Source organism: Capricornis sumatraensis, chromosome 23 (assembly GCF_032405125.1).
Source record: "Capricornis sumatraensis isolate serow.1 chromosome 23, serow.2, whole genome shotgun sequence".
NCBI classification, from domain to species: domain Eukaryota; kingdom Metazoa; phylum Chordata; class Mammalia; order Artiodactyla; family Bovidae; genus Capricornis; species Capricornis sumatraensis.
The window spans coordinates 37435391-37455864 of record NC_091091.1 but is presented as its reverse complement, the minus strand read 5'-3'; the positions used below and the strand labels follow the sequence as shown (position 1 = coordinate 37455864).

The window sequence follows — 20474 nt, the reverse complement described above, 5'->3', positions numbered from 1 at the left end:
GAAGCCACTCTAAAGAGCAAGATATGCACCCATTATGCTAACTGTTCATGCATAATACATTCACATACATGCAGTTTCTTTAGAACAGAGTGGCAAGTGGTTGTGCCAGAGAAAAAGTAATTACTTAGCAGTTTGAAAGTGAAAATGAGTCTCTTATTAACAGCAATCTATCCAGAAACAAAGAGCAAGGATCTCTGTTCTGATGACATGTGTTTCCATCTAACACACAATACCTAGAATTTGGAGAATGCTGTAAGACAGCTTTAGGGGGCAGCTACTACTTTATTGCCTGTGAAAATTGGAGGGAAAGAACTTTGAATTGGAAGAAAGAACACCAGCACAAGAGAAAGAGAGTGAAAAGAATTCCGTCCTAGTGGGGAATGATTTAATTTACTGTGTTCTCTAAAGATAAGCTCAGCTGAGTTCTAGCCAGACTTACAGAGGTAGAACAATAGAATTGGTGATTTTTATTAAAAATGATTTGATGGGTTTTGAACTGCATCACCGAAGATACTAAAACAGGTAGATGTGCACAATTCGAATGCTATGCCTTTTTAAACTTTTTAAATATTGTAACTGGACAAAAAGGAATGAAGTTCAGGAAAAATAAGTAAAAAATGGTGTAGGGTTGAGACCTCTTCAGACTCAATGTTGTAGCCTCTGCTGTGTGTTCCCCTAGTGCAGTATTTCTCTCATTATAGCTGCGCTGTTATAAATTGCTCGTTTCATTGTTGATCTTTCTTGGTTGATCGTAAGTTTTATGAGAGCACTTTGCCTGATATGTTTCTCACTGTATTTTTTTCCTGCTTAACACAGTGCCTGTATGAATAATCTGTTCAGTACTTGGAGGAAGGAAATAAAGGCTTCCAGGGATTACAGTAGATACCTGCTTAGAAGTCTAATCCAGTCAGCCATAAGGTAGCAGTAGTCTTTGTCCAGATCCTCGGCTCTGTTGGCCTGTGTAGGCAGTGCACGTGTGCACTTCTTGGGCTCCAAACTGGTGTTTCTATAGGGTCACAGCCCTTGGTTAAATTTGTGCATCATGGAGCTAAAAATGAACGTTTATGTTAGTGGAAGTTAGACACAATTCAGAACATCAGAGGTTTTCGTGCATAAAACATACACACAGCAAAATATGAAGATATCTTAGTGTCTCAATCAGTTATCTATACTTCTGCTGAGCCCCCGTGAGCAGACGTCTTAGTATAAACTGGAGTTGGATGATATGTGAGGCAGAAAGAACAGAGCTGCCCATTTTGGTAGGGGAGAAGGGAGCGCCAGTTCACCCTGGAAAGACTTTCCTCTGTAAGTCAGCCTGCCAGTGCTTTGAAATGCTGGTGTAGTTTCCGAAGCCAGGTAGCTGCCTGGATGAGCCTCAAGGAAGAGTTCTGGAAAACAGCCAGGGCTTCTAATATTAAGAGCTTTCAAAACCAGCAAGGCTAACCACCGGCCAATTCGCCACTTCATGAAGAGCCAGAATAGAGACTCTAGAATAGATGTAATGTTACCCAGCTTGCTTCAGCCAGGCAGCACTCATGCTGCTGGGTTCTACCCCAGCCTTGAGCTGCAGAGAATCGTTGAGCATCATAATTAAGTGATGTGGGCCCAAGAACATCTGTTGCTATTGCAGAGTCTTCACGAGCAATTCTCACACAAAAAGAAGCAGTTTCTCCAATTGGCACAGCTGCGCAAACAGGAGACAGGACGGGGTGGGAGGGATGAGGGGCTTCTGTGGGACATAAAGAGGTAACACCCTTCCAGAGTCTTTGCTTGTTTCTTCCTGTTAGTGGAATGAGATAAAGATTACAAGATATATTTCTGGGTTCACCTAAAATGATGAAAAAAGTAGATATTTGGATTTCTGCTTAGTAAACAGATGTATCCTCCATATTTTGCTCAGCTCTGGTTTGGAATAAATAAGTTGCTTTTGTAGCATGTGTAAATCTCCCCCCCCCACCCCACCCCCACAACCCCTTTCAGTATCCATAGCAGATGGTAAATTCTGTGGCTGCCAGTTCTATCATAATATGGTTGCAGAAAATAGAAAGCAACATGAAGACCTCTGATAGAACACAGCTGGTGTGTTGGGAGACCGCTTTGAAGCCGCTGGTGATGACTGTAGAGTTAGTGTGAAAGCATATAGGTGGACTGTAGAAACGCGTTGCTTGAATGTAGGGATAAGACTGTGATTGCTGAGACCTGTTACTAACCAAAGCGTGTCTCCCTGGGCCTTAGGAGAGGAGAACTTGGGCATGGGTGGGCAGATTGGCAAACTGGTGGGGAAGTACAAAGCAAACAGGTGCCACATTCATGAAAATGAGAGGAGCATTCCCGAGTCAGCTGGCTAGCACACTCCTAAAGCTAGGTGTTACACTGTCTGGTGGGGAAAGGATCTCATAAACTTAGTTGAGAATACAGGAGTCCAGTGCTTGGAACTTGAAACACCAAAAGACAGTAAATTCTGTTTACACGTAAAGTTGGGACTAGAAACTGTATTAGAATTACTCTTCTTCTTCTTTTTTTTTTTTTTTAGCAGAAGTTAAATTCCCACCAGAAAGCTTTAATGTAAGGATATTCCTTTTCCTTTAGAACATGGTCCTGTGTGATCCCTTTTATGGAGGGTCTGAGTCAGGATTTAAGTAAATAGCTTTGCTAGTTTAGCACTGTGTACTCATTTTGTGTATGCTAGCCAGAATGGGTTTACCCAAATAGACGGAGGTTTTTAAAACTAAAACTTTTAAAAAGTTTTAGTTCTTGATAGACTAATGGCCAAAACTGAACAATAGCTTAATTTTTTTATTTTAAAAATATTTTAAAAGCATAGAAAAGGGCAGAGAATAATATGACACACATACATGTCACAGAATTAGCTTACTTTTTCAAATTTAAAAGTAAAATTGAAGGTCCCCAGTGTCACCCAACCCTAGACCCTTCCCCTCCCTGGCTTTTAAGAGGCAACTACTCGCATATATTTTATACATATCCTTCTGTTCCATGTTTTTATATATTTACCATATGTATCAGGGAGTATACAGATGCAGTGTAAATATATGAAGTACTTTTGTGTGTTTAAGGTATCATTTGATATATATATTCTACAACTCCTTTTACTCAGCATTATGATTTTTGAGAATCTGGTTTATATTTATTGATAGATGTAAAACATTGATACATAAAACATTAGTTCATTCATCTTTATTTATAGTGTATGATATGGATATACCATAGTGTATTGTTATAAATGCAGAACATGTTTGTATAGGTCATCTGGTACACATTACTAGAGATTCTAGTGATAGAATCTAGAAGTATAATTGCTGAGCCATAGGGTATATGCAATTTCAATTTTTTTTCTTGTTGTAAGGCCTGTGGGATCTTAGTTCCCTGACCAGGGATCAAACCCATGCCCATTGTATTGGAAACGTAGAGTCTTAACCACTGAACCACCAGGGAAGTCCTTGCAATTTCAATTTTGCTAGTTTATTTCTAAAGTAGATATGCCAGTTGACATTTCCACCTGAAGTATGTGAGAGTTTCTGACTCCTGGTACCAGACCTTTTCAGTTTTTGCCAGCCTGTTAGATCAGAAGATCTCATTATTTTAATTTGGTTTTTCCAAATTGTCAGTGGCATCATAATTTTTAGCCACTGACATTTGAAAGTAAAAATATCCAAAGGTATGAAATCCCCAGAAACATATCCCAGATATGTTTATCTGACATGGTAGAATTAAAATATAAAGTTGTGTTATATTATATATAGTGTAATAGTATTCTCACACAACTAAAATTTTAATTATCATTCTAACAGCTAAAATCATGACATTTTTGACAAAAATCTTCCTAAAATGTGTTATACTTCCTATTTTATGAAATTCCGTGCTCATAATGAATGTGTCTGATGTTGGGAAAGATTGAAAGCAGGAGGAGAAGGGGATGACAGAGGATGAGATGGTTGGATAGCATCACTTACTCAATAGACATGTCTAAACTGGCCCTGAAGGTATTAATGAATTTTTAAAAAACCTAACATTCCACTCATTTTCCAATGAGTCAGTTTTTCACATCAGGTGGCCAAAATATTGGAGTTTCAGTGTCAGCATCAGTCCTTCCAGTGAATATTCAGAACTGATCTCCTTTAGGATGGACTGGTTGTATCTCCTTGCAGTCCAAGGGACTCTCAAGAGTCTTCTCCAGCACCACAATTCAAGAGCATCAATTGTTTAGCGCTCAGCCTTCTTTATAGTTCAACTCTCACATCCGTACATGACTATTGGAAAAACCACAGCTTTGACTAGACGGACCTTTGTTGGCAAAGTAATGTCTCTGATTTTTAATATTCTGTCTAGATTGGTCATAGCTTTTCTTCCAAGGAGCAAGTGTGTTTTAATTTCATGTTGGCAGTCACCATGTGCAGTGATTTTGGAGCCCAAGAAAATGAAGTCTGTCATTGTTTCCATGGTTTTCCCATCTATTTGCCATGAAGTGATAGGACCGGATGCCATGATTTTAGTTTTAATTTGCTATACCTTCTTCTATTCAGAATTGTAAGGATACAAGAATAGTTTCTTCTTGAGTGACAGAGGGCATAGGATGTTGAGGAGGAGTTTGTCTCCAGGTAGTGACCACTTCCTATATTCCCCAGGGTTCTGGATAGTTGAAACGACCCAGTTTCAGGAATCTGCCCTGTGCATGAGTGGGGTTTTTACTATGCCAGCAAAATACCTGCTTGAGAAGAAGCACAAATATTCTCTTAAAGAATGAATACATTTTAACTCAAGGATGTTAAATTGGTCTGTTACTGAGGAGATAATAAGCAGGAAGGTGACTCATTATCTTAGAAGGTCTGAGAAAATTGGCCAGATACAAATGGTACAAGTATCTTGCTGGTGAGTGGTTATAAATACTATGTGGCCATTAATGCCTTTTTTTCTTCGTATTTTTTTCTTTTTAAAAATATGTTTTCTTTTTTTATAGAACTATAGTTGATTTATAATATGATGTTAGTTTCATGTACAGAGCAGAGTGATTCCATTATTCTCTCTGTGTGTATTCTTTCCCAGTATAGATTATTACAAGATACTGTAATTCCCTGTTGTGATTGTTGTGGTTTAGTTGCTGAAGTGGTTTAGTTGCTAAGTCATGTCCGAATCTTTGTGACCTTATGGACTGTAGCCTGCCAGGCTCCTCAGTCCATGGGATTTTTCAGGCAAGAATATTGGAGTGGGTTGTCATTTCCTTCTCCAGGGGATTCTTCCTGACCTAGGGATCGAACTCATGTCGCCTGTGTCTGCTGTATTGCAGGCAAATTCTTTTACCCCTGAGCTATCAGGGAAGCCCACAATTCCCTGTGCTAAACAGAAAATCCTTGTTGTTTGTCTGTTTTATATATGCTGTGCTGTGCTTAGTCACTCAGTTGTGTCTGACTCTTTGCGATCCCGTGGATTGTAGCCCCCCAGACTCCTTTTCCGTGGTGATTTCCCAGGCAACAATACTGGAGTGGGTTGCCATGCCCTCCTCTGGGGGATCTTCCCAACCCAGGGATTGAACCCAGGTCTCCCACATTGCAGGCAGATTCTTTTCCAGTTGAGCTGCGAGGGAACCCATGATATATATCTGTCTAATCCCAAACTGCTAATTTATCTCCCTCCCTCTCTATTTTGGTAACCATAGTTGTTTGTTTTCTATGTCTGTCTGTTTCTATTTTGTAAACAAATCAATTTTTTGTATTTTTTTTTAGATTCCGTGTGTGTGTGTGTGTGTGTGTGTGTGTGTGTGTGTGTGTGTGTGTTGAGTCACTTCAGTTGTGTCTGACTCTTTGCGACCCCATGGACTATAGCTTGCCAGCCTCCTCTGTCCATGGGATTCTCCAGGCAAGAATACTGGAGTGGATTGTCATGCCCTCCTCCAGGGGGTTTTCCTGACCCAGGGATCAAACATGTGTCTCTTATGTCTCCTGCATTGGCAGGCAGGCTCTTTACCACTAGTGGCCCCTGGGAAGCCCTGATTCCACATATAAGTGATACATTTATCTCTGTCTGGCTGACTTAGTATGGTAGTCTCTAGGTCCATCCATACTGCTGCACTGGCACTGTTTCTTTTTTATGGGTGAGTAATATTCCCTTACTGTGGATATATCCAGAGGTATGAACCACCCCCCGCCCCCAAAGCATATCCCAGATGTGTTTATCTGACATGGTAGAATTCAAATGTAAAGTGCTATATTCACATGGTCATATATATATCAGTTCAGTCCCTCAGTCGTGTCTGACTCCTTACAACCCCATGGACTGCAGCACCCAGGCTTCATGTCCAACTCCAACTCCTGGAGCTTGCTCAAACTCATCTCTATCAAGTTGGTGATGCCATCCAACCATTTCATCCTTAGTCATCACCTTCTCCTCCTGCCTTCAATCTTGCCCAGCATCAAGGTCTTTTCCAGTGAGTCAGTTCTTTGCATCAGTTGGCCAAAGTTTTGGAGCTTTAGCATCAGCATCAGTCCTTCCAATGAATATTCAGGACTGATTTCCTTTAGAATGGACTGGTTTGATCTCCTTGCAGTCCAAGGGAGTCTCAAGAGTTTCCAACACCACAGTTCAAAAGCATCAATTCTTCAGTGCTGAGTTTTCGTTATGGTCCCACTCTCAGATCCATACATGACTACTGGAAGAACCATAGCTTTGACTGCACAGACCTTTGTTGGCAAACTAATATCTTTGCTTTTTGATATACTGTCTAGGTTTGTCATAACTTATATATATATATATATATAACATACCTTCTATATCCATTCATCTGTTGATGGACACTTAAGGTTGCTTCCTTAACTATTGTACATAGTGCTGCTGTTAACACTGGGGTGCATGGATCTTTTTGAATTAGAGTTTTGGTCTTTTCTGGATATATCATTAATGCTTGTTAAAGATTTTTAATTTCTGTTTCTTTTCCTAAAACTGTTTATAAATTTACCCTTTCTTGTCTTTCCAAACTTATGATACAAACTTAACATTTTTGTTTTGTTTTCGTTTCAGTGTGACAAAATTAGGCAAGAACGAGATGAAGCAGTTAAAAAACTGGAGGAATTTCAGAAAAGTATGTAAGCATTTTGGTGGAATTGTTCAAACACATACAGCTGTGCTTTGGGGTTATGTGGGTAGGCATGTACTCTGTGTTTAGTTGCTGATGCAATGGGCAGCCAAGAAAGGAAGAATTGTCTTCCCATTTGCCAAAAAAATGCTCTGGCATTATTGTGATTTTTAAAGAAATGGATTGATAATGAGCATTATCATTTCATAAGTATATTATTTATATATACATAAAGTACAGTTTGTACTTGTTATGAAAATTTTTACTATGCAGACCAGTTAAAAGAGAGCAAAAATTGTTACTTTGACTCTGATAAAAGCCAACATTAGTGTATTATAGTCTTTCTTTCCTGCTCTTGTATCTGTGAAATATATCAACAAAAAATGCAGTCATGCTTTGCACTCAATCTTGCAGCCTACTCTTTTCAGTAAATAGTATATCATGGTCATCTTTGCATGTTAGTAGAGAAATATATCAGTTTTCAGTGTTACCCATAGTATTGTATCATAAGATAGTACTGTAATTTATTTAAACAGTTCTTCAGTGATAGATGTATTATTTCTGATTTTTAGGAATTATCTGTAATGCCATGATAAGAATTCTAATTCATACATCTTTACAGTGGTCTGATTAGTTCCTTAGGTTAATTCATAGAAAGGGAATTCTAGGTTTACATAACTTACACATTTTAGGAATTTGAATGGTTGAAATAGCTCTTTCACTGAGGAAAGTGATAGTCTCACAAAAGGTATAATTTCTTAATTTTTGCTGTAATTTTTTTTATGTGATGTAAATCTGTTATTACTTTATCCCCTAAAATAGAGCAAATCTGATCATGCTCAGAAGGTTCAGGAGGAAATATGTCACAGGAAAGCCAGACTTTACCTGGGAAAGTGACCCTCCCACTTGGAAGCAAGGCCTCGCCATCCTTCTCAGATGCCACGTTAGTCAGGTTGTTTGATTATATCATAAAGGGTTGACTTGGTAACTACACTACAAAACATTTCAACATTTATTCTTGCTGGAGGTAAAGCAGCTATAAAAATGCAGCAGGATAGTTAAATTTCAGTAGCTAGTTTATTTCAGGTGTCTGGCTGTAACAAGAAAAACCTAACAGGGATATTGTTGATAATAACCTGTCTTTGGTGGCCAGTATGCTATGACTGGCTTACTGTCATAGTATGCCATAGGTGAAAATATTTTTTTTTATCTGTGAATGTGTGGATGGCAATTGTTTAGGACTTTCTGCTTCCCTAATAGAGGATTAATGGGAATTTCTTACACTCAAACTGACACTGAGTTACAGCTGAAAGGGTATACCATTGACATTTTTGAAAGTTAATGTATTTGAATTAGTTGTTGATATTGGGTTGGCCTACTGTGTGCAGTGGGAATAGTTCAAATTCTTATGATTGGAATTATCATAAAATGTTTTGGTCCAGGTAGGTAGTAGAGATTTTACCTTTTGTGTTATGCAAAAATGGAAGCAAATTTCTACCAAATCAACTTACCTTTTTTCCTTTGAAGAAATTTTAAATACTGTCTTTTAAAAAACTTTTTATTTTGCACTTTATTTTATTTTTATTGTGTTGGAGTATAACTGATTAATAGTTGTGATAGATTCAGGTGAACAGCAAAGGGACACAACCATATATATATATGTGTGTGTGTGTGTGTCCATTCTCTCCCAGCTCTCCTTATATCCAGGCTGCCACATAACATTGAACAGAGTCCCACATGCTATACAGTAGGTCCTTGTTGATTGTTCATTTAAATATAGCAGTGTGTACATGTCCATCCCAAACTCCCTAACTATCCCCCCCAACTGGCAAAGCTCCTTGTCTAAGTCTGTGAGAGTCTGTTTTTGTTTTGTAAGTAAGTTCACGTATATCTTTTTTTTTAGACAAAGAAGGAAAGATATTGTACGACATCCTTATTTTTTAAATATAAATTTATTTATTTTAGTTGGAGGCTAATTACTTTACAATATTGTCTTGGTTTTGCCACACATTGACATGAATCCGCCATGGGTGTACATGTGTTCCCCATCCTGAACCCCCCTCCCACCTCGCTCCCCATCCCATCCCTCTCGGTCATCCCAGTGCACCAGCCCTGAGCACCTGTCTCATGCATCGAACCTGGACTGGCGATTTATTTCACATATGATAATATACATGTTTCAATGCCATTCTCCCAAATCATCCCACCCTTGCCCTCTCCCACAGAGTCCAAAAGACTGTTCTATACATCTGTGTCTCTTTTGCTGTCTCAAATACAAGGTTATCATTACCATCTTTTTAAATTCCATATATATGCGTTATTATACTGTATTGGTGTTTTTCTTTCTGGCTAACTTCACTCTGTATAATAGGCTCCAGTTTCATCCACCTTATTAGAACTGATTCAAATGTATTCTTTTTAATGGCTGAGTAATACTCCATTGTGTATATGTACCACAGCTTTCTTATCCATTTGCCTGCTGAAGGATATCTAGGTTGCTTCCATGTTCTGGCTATTGTAAACAGTCCTGCGATGAACATTGGGGTACACTTGTCTCTTTCAATTCTGGTTTCCTCAGTGTGTATGCCCAATAGTTGGATTGCTGGGGCGAATGGCAGTTCTATTTTCAGTTTTAAAAGAAATCTCCACAATGTTCTCCATAGTGGCTGTACTAGTTTGCATTCTCACCAACAGTGTAAGAGGATTCCCTTTTCTCCACACCTTCTCCAGCATTTATTGCTTATAAACTTTTGGATGGCAGCCATTCTGACTGGCGTGAAATGGTACCTCACTGTGGTTTTGGTTTTTATTTCTCTGATGAGTGATGTTGGGCATCTTTTCATGTATTTGTTAGCCATCTCTATGTCTTCTTTGGAGAATGTCTGTTTAGTTCTTTGGCCCATTTTTTGATTGGGTCATTTATTTTTCTGGAATTGAGCTGCAGGAGCTGCTTGTATATATTTGAGATGAATTCTTTGTCAGTTGCTTCATTTGCTATTATTTTCTCCCATTCTGAAGTCTGTCTTTTCACCTTGCTTAGAGTTTCCTTTATTGTGCAGAAGCTTTTAATTTTAATTAGGTCCCATTTGTTTATTTTTGCTTTTATTTCCGTTACTCTGGGAGGTGGGTCATAGAGGATCCTGCTGTGATTTATGTCAGAGAGTGTTTTGCCTATGTTTTCCTCTAGGAGTTTTATAGTTTCTGGTCTTACATTTAGATCTTTAATCCATTTTGAGTTTATTTTTGTGTATGGTGTTAGAAGGTGTTCTAGTTTCATTCTTTTACAAGTGGTTGACCAGTTTTCCCAGCACCACTTGTTAAAGAGATTGTCTTTTCTCCATTGTATATTCTTGCCCCCTTTGTCAAAGACAAGGTGTCCATAGGTGTGTGGATTTATCTCTGGGCTTTCTATTTTGTTCCATTGATCTATATTTCTGTCTTTGTGCCAGTATCATACTGTCTTGATGACTGTGGCTTTGTAGTAGAGCCTGAAGTCAGGCACGTTGATTCCTCCAGTTCCATTCTTCTTTCTCAAGATTGCTTTGGCTATTCGAGGTTTTTTGTATTTCCATACAAATTGTGAAATTATTTGTTCTAGCTCTGTGAAAAATGCCATTGGTAGCTTGATAGGGATTGCATTGACTCTATAGATTGCTTTGGGTAGTATACTCATTTTCACTGTATTGATTCTTCCAATCCATGAATGCAGTCTTATTTCTCCATCTATTAGTGTCCTCTTTGATTTCTTTCATCAGTGTTTTATAGTTTTCTATATATAGGCCTTTTGTTTCTTTAGGTAGATATATTCCTAAGTATTTTATTCTTTTCATGGCAATGGTGAATGGAATTGTTTCCTTAATTTCTCTTTGTATCTTCCAATTATTAGTGTATAGGAATGCAAGGGATTTCTGTGTGTTGATTTTATATCCTGCAACTTTACTATATTCATTGATGAGCTCTAGTAATTTTCTGATGAAGTCTTGAGGGTTTTCTATGTAGAGGATCATGTCATCTGCAAACAGTGAGAGTTTTACTTCTTCTTTTCCAGTCTGGATTCCTTTTATTTCTTTTTCTGCTCTGATTGCTATGGCCAAAACTATGTTGAATAGTAGTGGTGAGAGTGAGCACCCTTGTCTTATTCCTCATTTTAGGGGAAATGCTTTCAATTTTTCACCATTGAGGATAATGTTTGCGGTGGGTTTGTCATATATAGCTTTTATTATGTTGAGGTATGTTCCTTCTATTCCTGCTTTCTGGAGGGTTTTTACCATACATGGATGTTGAATTTTGTCAAAGGCTTTCTCTGCATCTATTGAGATGATCATATGGTTTTTATTTTTCAACTTGTTAATGTGGTGTATTACATTGATTGATTTGCAGATATTGAAGAATCCTTGCATCCCTGGGATAAAGCCCACTTGGTCATGATGTATGATCTTTTTAATATGTTGTTGGATTCTCTTTGTTAGAATTTTGTTAAGGATTTTTGCATCTATGTTCATCAGTGATATTGGCCTATAGTTTTCCTTTTTTGTGGCATCTTTGTCAGGTTTTGGTATTAGGGTGATGGTGGCCTCATAGAATGAGTTTGGAAATTTACCTTCCTTTGCAATTTTCTGGAAGAGTTTGAGTAGAATAGGTGTTAGCTATTTAAATTTTTGGTAGAATTCAGCTGTGAAGCCATCTGGTCCTGGGCTTTTGTTTGCTGGAAGATTTCTGATTGCAGTTTCATTTTCCATGCTTGTGATGGGTCTGTTAAGATTTTCTATTTCTTCCTGGTTCAGTTTTGGAAAGTTGTACTTTGCTAAGAATTTGTCCATTTCTTCCAAGTTGTCCATTTTATTGGCATATAGTTGCTGATAGTCTCTTATGATCCTTTGTATTTCTGTGTTATCTGTTGTGATCTCTCCATTTTCATTTCTAATTTTATTGATTTGATTTTTCTCCCTTTGTTTCTTGATGAGTCTGGCTAATGGTTTGTCAATTTTATTTATCTTCTCAACCAGCTTTTGGCTTTGTTGATTTTTGCTATGGTCGCTTTTGTTTCTTTTGCATTTATTTCTGCCCTAATTTTTAAGATTTCTTTCCTTCTGCTAACCCTGAGGTTCTTCATTTCTTCCTTTTCTAGCTGCTTTAGGTGTAGAGTTAGGTTATTTATTTGACTTTTTTCTTGTTTCTTGAGGTATGCCTGTATTGCTGTGAACCTTCCCCTTAGCAGTGCTTTTACAGTGTCCCACAGGTTTGGGGTTGTTGTGTTTTCATTTTCATTCATTTCTATGCATATTTTGATTTCTTTTTTGATTTCTTCTGTGATTTGTTGGTTATTTAGCAGCGTGTTTTTCAGCCTCCATATGTTGGAATTTTTAATAGTTTTTCTCCTGTAATTGAGATCTAATCTTACTGCAATGTGGTCAGAAAAGATGCTTGGAATGATTTCAGTTTTTTTGAATTTACCAAGGCTAGATTTATCGCTCAGTATGTGATCTGTCCTGGAGAAGGTTCCGTGTGTGCTTGAGAAAAAGGTGAAATTCATTGTTTTGGGGTGAAATGTCCTACAGATATCAATTGGGTCTAACTGGTCTATTGTATCATTTAAAGTTTGTGTTTCCTTGTTAATTTTCTGTTTAGTTGAACTATCCATAGGTGTGAGTGGGGTATTAAAGTCTCCCACTATTATTGTATTATTGTTAATTTCCCCTTTCATACTTGTTAGCATTTGTCTTACATATTGTGGTGCTCCTATGTTGGGTGCATATATATTTATAATTGTTATATCTTCTTCTTGGATTGATCCTTTGATCATTATGTAGTGTCCGTCTTTGTCTCTTTTCACAGCCTTTGTTTTAAAGTCTATTTTGTCTGATATGAGTATTGCTACTCCTGCTTACTTTTGGTCTCTATTTGAAATATCTTTTTCCAACTCTTCACTTTCAGTCTGTATGTGTCCCTTGTTTCTAGGTGGGTCTCTTGTAGACAACATATTTAGGGGTCTTGTTTTGTATCCATTCAGCCAGTCTTTGTCTTTTGGTTGGGGCATTCAACCCATTTACATTTAAGGTAATTATTGATAAGTATGATCCTATTGCCATTTACTTTATTGTTTTGGGTTCGAGTTTATACACCCTTTCTGTGTTTCCTGTCTAGAGAAGATCCTTTAGCATTTGTTGGAGGGCTGGTTTGGTGGTGCTGAATTCTCTCAGCTTTTGCTTGTCTGTAAAGCTTTTGATTTCTCCTTCATATTAGAATGAGATCCTTGCTGGGTACAGTAATCTGGGCTGTAGGTTATTTTCTTTCAACACTTTAAGTATGTCTTGCCATTCCCTCCTGGCCTGAAGAGTTTCTATTGAAAGATCAGCTGTTATCTTATGGGAATCCCCTTGTGTGTTATTTGTTGTTTTTCCCTTGCTGCTTTTAATATTTGTTCTTTGTATTTGATCTTTGTTAATTTGATTAATATGTGTCTTGGGGTGTTTAGCCTTGGGTTTATCCTGTTTTGGACTCTCTGGTTTTCTTGGACTTGGGTGATTATTTCCTTTCCCATTTTAGGGAAGTTTTCAACTATTATCTCCTCAAGTATTTTCTCATGGTCTTTCTTTTTGTCTCCTTCTTCTGGGACTCCTATGATTCGAATGTTGGAGCGTTTAACATTGTCCCAGAGGTCTCTGAGATTGTCTTCATTTCTTTTAATTTGTTTTTCTTTTTTCCTCTCTGTTTCATTTATTTCTACCATTCTATCTTCTACCTCACTAATCCTATCTTCTGCCTCCGTTATTCTACTGTTGGTCCCCTCCAGAGTGTTTTTGATCTCATTTATTGCACTATTCATTATATATTGACTCTTTTTTATTTCTTTTAGGTCCTTGTTAAACCTTTCTTGCATCTTCTCAATCCTTGTCTCCAGGCTGTTTATCTGTAACTCCATTTTGTTTTCAAGATTTTAGATGATTTTCACTATCATTATTCAGAATTCTTTATCAGGTAGATTCCCTATCTCTTCCTCTTTTGTTTGGTTTGGTGGGCATTTATCCTGTTCCTTTACCTGTTGGGTATTCCTCTGTCTCTTCATCCTGTTTATATTGCTGTGTTTGGGGTGGCCTTTCCATATTCTGGCAGTTTGTGGTTCCTCTTTATTGTGGAGTTTCGTCACTGTGGGTGGGGTTGTATGGGTGACTTGTCAAGGTTTCCTGGTTAGGGAAGCTTGTTTCAGTGTTCTGGTGGGTGGAGCTGGATTTCTTCTCTCTGGAGTGTCATGAAGTGTCCAGTAATGAGTTATGAGATATCAATGGGTTTGGAGTGACTTTGGGCACCCTGTATACTGAAGCTCAGGGCTATGTTCCTGAGTGAGTTCATATGTTCCTGTGTTGCTGGAGAATTTGCATGGTGTGTCTTGCTCTGGAATTTGTTGGCCTTTGGGTGGTGCTTGGTTTCAGTGTAGGTATGGAGGCGTTTGATGAGCTCCTATCAATTAATGTTCCCTGGAGTCAGGAGTTCTCTGGTGTTCTCAGGGTTTGGACTTAAGCCTCCTGACTCTGGTTTTCAGTCTTATTCTTACAGTAGCCTCAAGACTTCTCTATCTCCTTTTGAAGACAATGGGCTGCTTTTCTGGGTGCCTGATGTCCTCTGCCAGCATTCAGAAGTTGTTTTGTGGAATTTACTCAGTGTTCAAATGTTCTTTTAATGAATTTGTGGGGGAGAAAAGTGGTCTCCCTGTCCTATTCCTCTGCCGTCTGAGGATCGCCCCTACGACATCCTTATATGTAGAATCTAAAAAGAAAATAATTACCTTTAGAATAACATGTAAACTTTGCTTTCATCTACCATTTCTCTTTTCCCTTTCTCTTCCTCTAAATATCTTTGATAGTTAAAAAATTTTTCATTTCTCTTTATGAACAACTCAGAGCCTGGAAGAATTTACCTTTATTGTTGTATTCATTCAGTTTTTACCTTTACTGCGTCAGCCTAGTTTAAGTTTGGATGGCAGGGAGACAGAGTATTGACTCTTCACTCAGTCTGAAAAGAACAGAAAATGAAAACTAAGAAAACTTTATCTGTTAAAAAACTGTGCCTGAGATAAATGGTTCATGACTTTAGAACAGAGGGTAGCAATTCAGATTTGGAAGGGAATGAGGCAGTTTTCACCAGTGAAAAGCACGATTTGTTGTGAATCCCTGTATACCCCGAGCAATTAATTTCTGCGCTGCTGCTGCTAAGTTGCTTCAGTCGTGTCTGACTCTGTGCGACCCCATAGACGGCAGCCCACCAGGCTCCCCCGTCCCTGGGATTCTCCAGGTAAGAACACTGGAGTGGGTTGCCATTACCTTCTGCAATGCATGAAAGTGAAAACTGAAAGTGAAGTCGCTCAGTTGTGTCCGACCCTCAGCGACCCCATGGACTGCAGCCTTCCAGGCTCCTCCATCCATGGGATTTTCCAGGCAAGAGTACTGGAGTGGGTTGCCATTGCCTTCTCCGAATTTCTGTACTAGTAAAAGTGAAATAAATGACCGTACCTTGTAGGCTATTTGAGGATTAAATGAGATAACCCATGTAAAAAGTGCTGAACAGTGCTTGGCACTGCACTCTACAAATACTAGTTGTTGCTACCACCATCATCTCATTTACTGTGCCATCCAGGGCTTGACTGCCCTTCAGTAGTGAGTTCATATCATTTACCCTCCATGAATTAGTTTTGGAAAACAGTCTCCACATTTGGACAGCACCAGGGGATGTTTTCTTTTGGTACCAAGTTGAAATCTGCTTCCCTGTAATGTTTCCCTTCTAGCTCTAGTTCTCTTAGTGTAGGAAGAACAGCCAAAAGAGGGTGAGAAAAAGCTTTGTTAGACTGTCGGGATCAACTCTTCCTAGCCTGGCATACTTTTCCTAGCTGGTTTTGCCCATATTTCCCTGTGATTCTTGGCCCTCTGCCAGCTCTTCCTGAGTCTCTCTCTTGTCTTTCTGGACAAAGTACACCACTGCTGAGCAAAGCCATGTTCCCTGGAAAGACAGATGGAAGTAAAAGTGAAGTTCTTTCATGTCTTTTAGGCCACTCAGCATTAGATCCTTTGCTGTCTTTTAGGGCCTACCAATTTTCCTGCATATCTGCTAGCTTTCATGATTGTTTTCTCACTACATGAAAACCTTTCTAAGTAATCCAGTGCTGCAGGAGAATTTATGGTATGTTTGCCACGTATACATTAGAGATATCCTACATCTAAAGATTGCTGAGAATGGGCTGAATGGAGAGGAATTTTGCTCAGAAAGCAGCACCGTGGGTGGGGTGGCACTTTTAAATATGAGCAATTAGAAAAGAACATAGAAAATTGGAGTCCTCTAGACATAGCTTTGGAGAAGGAAATGGCAACCCACTCCAGTACTCTTGCCTGGAAAACTCCATGGGCAGAGGAGCCTGGTAGGCTGCAGTCCATGGGGTCACTACGAGTCGGATTTGACTGAGCGACTTCACTTTCACTTTTCACTTTCCTGCATTGGAGAAGGAAATGGCAACCCACTCCAGTGTTCATGCCTGGAGAATCCCAGGGACGGAGAAGCCTGGTGGGCTGCTGTCTATGGGGTCGCACAGAGTCAGACACGACTGAAGTGACTTAGCAGTAGCAGCAGCAGACATAGCTTTGGCTGGCCTTTACCAGTTAGAACTACGTAATCTGGGATATGTTCCTTAACTTCTCCAGGCCTCGGTGTTCTCAAATACAAAAACTGCTATGGTAATGCCTACCTCGTAAGATTGTTGTGAGGATCTTTGAGCAGACACATGTGAAGGGCTCAGCACACAATAGACACCTTGTTGGCCCAATAAACGGTGAGAGTGGTTGTTTCCTAAGCCATTCTGTGCTACAGGAAGCATTCCTATGAAAGGGGTGTTCACATGTGAACCTAGGCCTGAGACAGTTTTTCAGTCATCAGACACACACAGGCATGAATACCTACTTTGTACATAGCATTGTGCTGGGTGTAAGAGAGTCAGCCATGAATGAAGAATTTTTCTGCCCTGATGCTCAACTCAGTGGAAGACAAAACAAATTAAAAGAACCCCAGTGCCCCTACAGTGTGATACATTCTATGATGGCAAGTATATGAGAATGTTTTGGGGTCAGAGAACAGGAGAGACAGACTTTGCTAATTCAACTAGACTGCTGGAGGCAGCAGTTGATACTTTTTCAGGCTATACTTCTGAATTCTCAGAGTCATTAAGAAAAACGTTTATTATGGAAAGTGTCAAGCTTGTACAAAAGTAAAAAATATATAATGAACTGCCCCCGTGACGTACCTACCACACAGCTTCAAAAGTTGTAAGTTTGTGTCCAGTCTTGCCTTCTTCTGTACATTCATACACCTATTCTCACTGACCTTAGATTATTTTGAAACTAATTCCAGTCATCATATCATTTGATCTGTAAATATTTCAATATGTATTTCTAACGTACTGCTGCTGCTGCTGCTGCTGCTGCTGCTGCTGTGTCGCTTCAATCCTGTCCGACTCTGTGCGACCCCATAGACAGTAGCCCACTAGGCTCCTCTGTCCCTAAAGTACTAGGATTTTTTAAAAACATAGCTGCAGTAGGGTCTCTTTATTTAAGGTTCATCTTTTTTCTTTTTTAAACCTTTTTGTCATCCAAATTATAGTGGGTCATGGATTGTGGATTTTATGAGGAAAGCCTGAATTTAGGGCTATAGGCAAATCATTATATGAACAGTTAAAGTTTTGAAAAGTCTTTATCATTTGAAAGTAAATAAATTTATATATTAAAAAAAACTGGGACTTCCCTGGCAGTCCATTGGTTAAGACTCCATACTTTCACTGCAGGGGGCACTGGTTTGATCCCTGGTGGCGGGACTAGGATCCCACATGCCACACAGTGCCACACAAAAAATAATTTGTTTCATGTCAGGTGACCTGACTTTTGGTTTTGGAAACTGGATCATCCTTTGTAAAGATATAAATGCCCTTTGAAATATGCTTGTTTCTTTTGGATCTAGAAAGTTTGTAAATAGATTTCTCTGGTGTCAGCTTAGCATTGGGATAATTTTTTAAACTGAAAATTAAAGCACAGTTTAAGTTTTCCAGTGTTCCTTCTTATAAGAAGAAATAAAAACCTGCCTGATGGAGTATACTGTATCAGAACTGGAGAAAATGTGGACTAGCTTTGCCCAGCTAAGTTTATCAAGTTAAATTACAGGGCAACTTTTTACAAAATGTTTAGGAAATAAGTGGTGTTGTTGTTGTTGTTTTCCTCTCTCTCTTTACTGGGGCTAAACCTTTCTAGTGTGGGGCTAAACCTTTCACTGTGGAATGATTTTTCTTACTCTTCCATGAGCAAGAATATTATTGAATAAAAAGTCAAATTCCTATGAAAAATGCAGAGTGTTTATGTTTTTGTTATGATGGTTAGAAATGCCAGATTGTGGTAGAAGGTGTCAAGTAGTTAAGGCTAAAAATTGGAAGTAATATTTGATGTTGTAAAAATTGTGTGGGTTTCTTTTCTCTTTCCTTCACAGTTTTGAAGAACCTACCTTGTAAACATAGTGATAAAATGCCAGGAATATTAGGACTTTAAGGAAATAATAGAGCCTATTATTTAAACTACAATATAAAAGGCAATTATATTGATGAAGAGCTACATGGTCTTTGTGTGTATGAATAAACTTGGCCTGTGTTCAGCTTCTATTTGTTCTTCTGGCATAAACACATATTGTGTGTGATTCCAGTTTAATGGGGACCCGTTTGTATGCCAAGCAGCTGCATTTTAGGACCTATTGCGTGATTTCATAGCTCTCTGAAAATTGGTTCTATTCAGAACAAGAGATAGAAGAGGAGAAGGGGGGGTGCTGTGGGGGGGTGGGGGAGAGCTTCAACACACAATCATTTCTTTTCAATTGGAGCCAGAAAGGTTGATGACAACATGACCATTGTGTTATAATGATAAGACCACTACGGCATCTGTACCTCTCATCAAGGCTTTCACACAGCAGCAGATACAATTTAATTCACTGCTCTGTCAGCAGTGCTGATACCATTATGCCGTCTGTCTCCACAGTTATAATCACTGTCCTCTGAGAAATGCAGTTGAAATGATCTTGAGCAGTCAAAGAAACTCTCAATTAAGGCTGCCACTTCCAATGTGTCAGATTGTGTCTTATGCACTTGGTACAATTTTCACTTCCAATCCTGTTTATTTACAATGTCTACCAGTAATTACGCTTAACGTGTCATTTAGTGAGGGGGGCCCCTGCCAAGCCGATTGTTGGGTGCTGCTGTACCATTGAGTGGGAGTTTCTCAAAGTCAATGCCATCAGCAGCTTTTAGGCCCTGATGGGACGCAGTAGTAATGTTGATAATGCAAGTATCGTGCTCATCAAGTCATAATTAGATGCCACTCAAATGTGCCACTTGTAATAACAGTGTTGATTCATGTTTTTCTCGGTGACTGCAACTACTAATTAGTTAAGTGGTTTTTGGTTGGCCTGCATTTGCTGCGGATCATTATTACTCCTGAAAAAATGTCAAGGTTAGAGATGTTTCTGGCCATTTAGTGCTGCTTTATGAATTTGAATATTAACATAATAAGAACTTTGGATGGACTTAGGAAGTAATACATTTTTGTATTTAATTTGGAGAGAAATTTTTTCCCCTGAGTTTAATCATAATTGCAGGTTAATTAAGCTTAAATGAAGCAAAAGTAATCTCTCTTTGTGTTATGTGAGCCCAGTGCTTTTTCCCTAACTTTGTTGGGTTTCACGTTTTGGTGCCCTTAATTTTTCTTTTTTTTTAAGTCAAACAAATATCAATAAATATACATGTCTACAGTTAAGTTTGAGGTTCTGAGCATTTTCTTTTCAACTAGAATTATGGGTGAAAGGATTTGGCATTTTTCTTACTGATCTTCAAAGTATAACTCAAGTTCTAAATTATTTTGTACTTTTGAATCTCATTTATATAAACCAGCCACCGAAAAGTCTGAGAATTGCTGTTTTTGAAACATTGGTTAAACATCAAGTTTGTTATTTTTTTTAATCTTCCTGACAGTCTGTGATGTGAGAAGTAATTTGTTACCATCAACTTTTATCATCACTTAGTGCAAAAATCTTGTTGCTATAGTTTTCTGCCCTGGAGTTTATGAAATACTTTGTCAGTAATAAAGACTACTATTGAAATACTCAATTTAGTTAAGCTGTCACATTTTTATTCTAGTTATGAGATCAATATGTAAGATTTATTTTTAAACATTTCTCTTTAGCTAGTTTTCCTGAGAAGATGCATAAGTAGTATTCTGCAAAGAAAAGGAAATAATATATGCCACTTTTAATTTATGAGAGGTTCTTTTGTTCAAATTAGCAGACATGTCTATAGTTATATAGACAGCTACATAGAAAACAG

At 38.4% G+C, this 20474-nt stretch overlaps 1 protein-coding gene across 1 annotated transcript in view; it reads left to right on the top strand.

The window, feature by feature from the left end:
• Positions 1 to 20474, top strand: part of SHTN1 (shootin 1) — a 111444-nt gene that overhangs the window by 22860 nt on the left and 68110 nt on the right. Inside the window, exon 3 of the mRNA XM_068961413.1 lies at positions 7030 to 7090. Coding sequence (XP_068817514.1) covers positions 7030 to 7090 — 61 coding nt within the window. The remainder of the gene's footprint in view (positions 1 to 7029; positions 7091 to 20474) is intronic.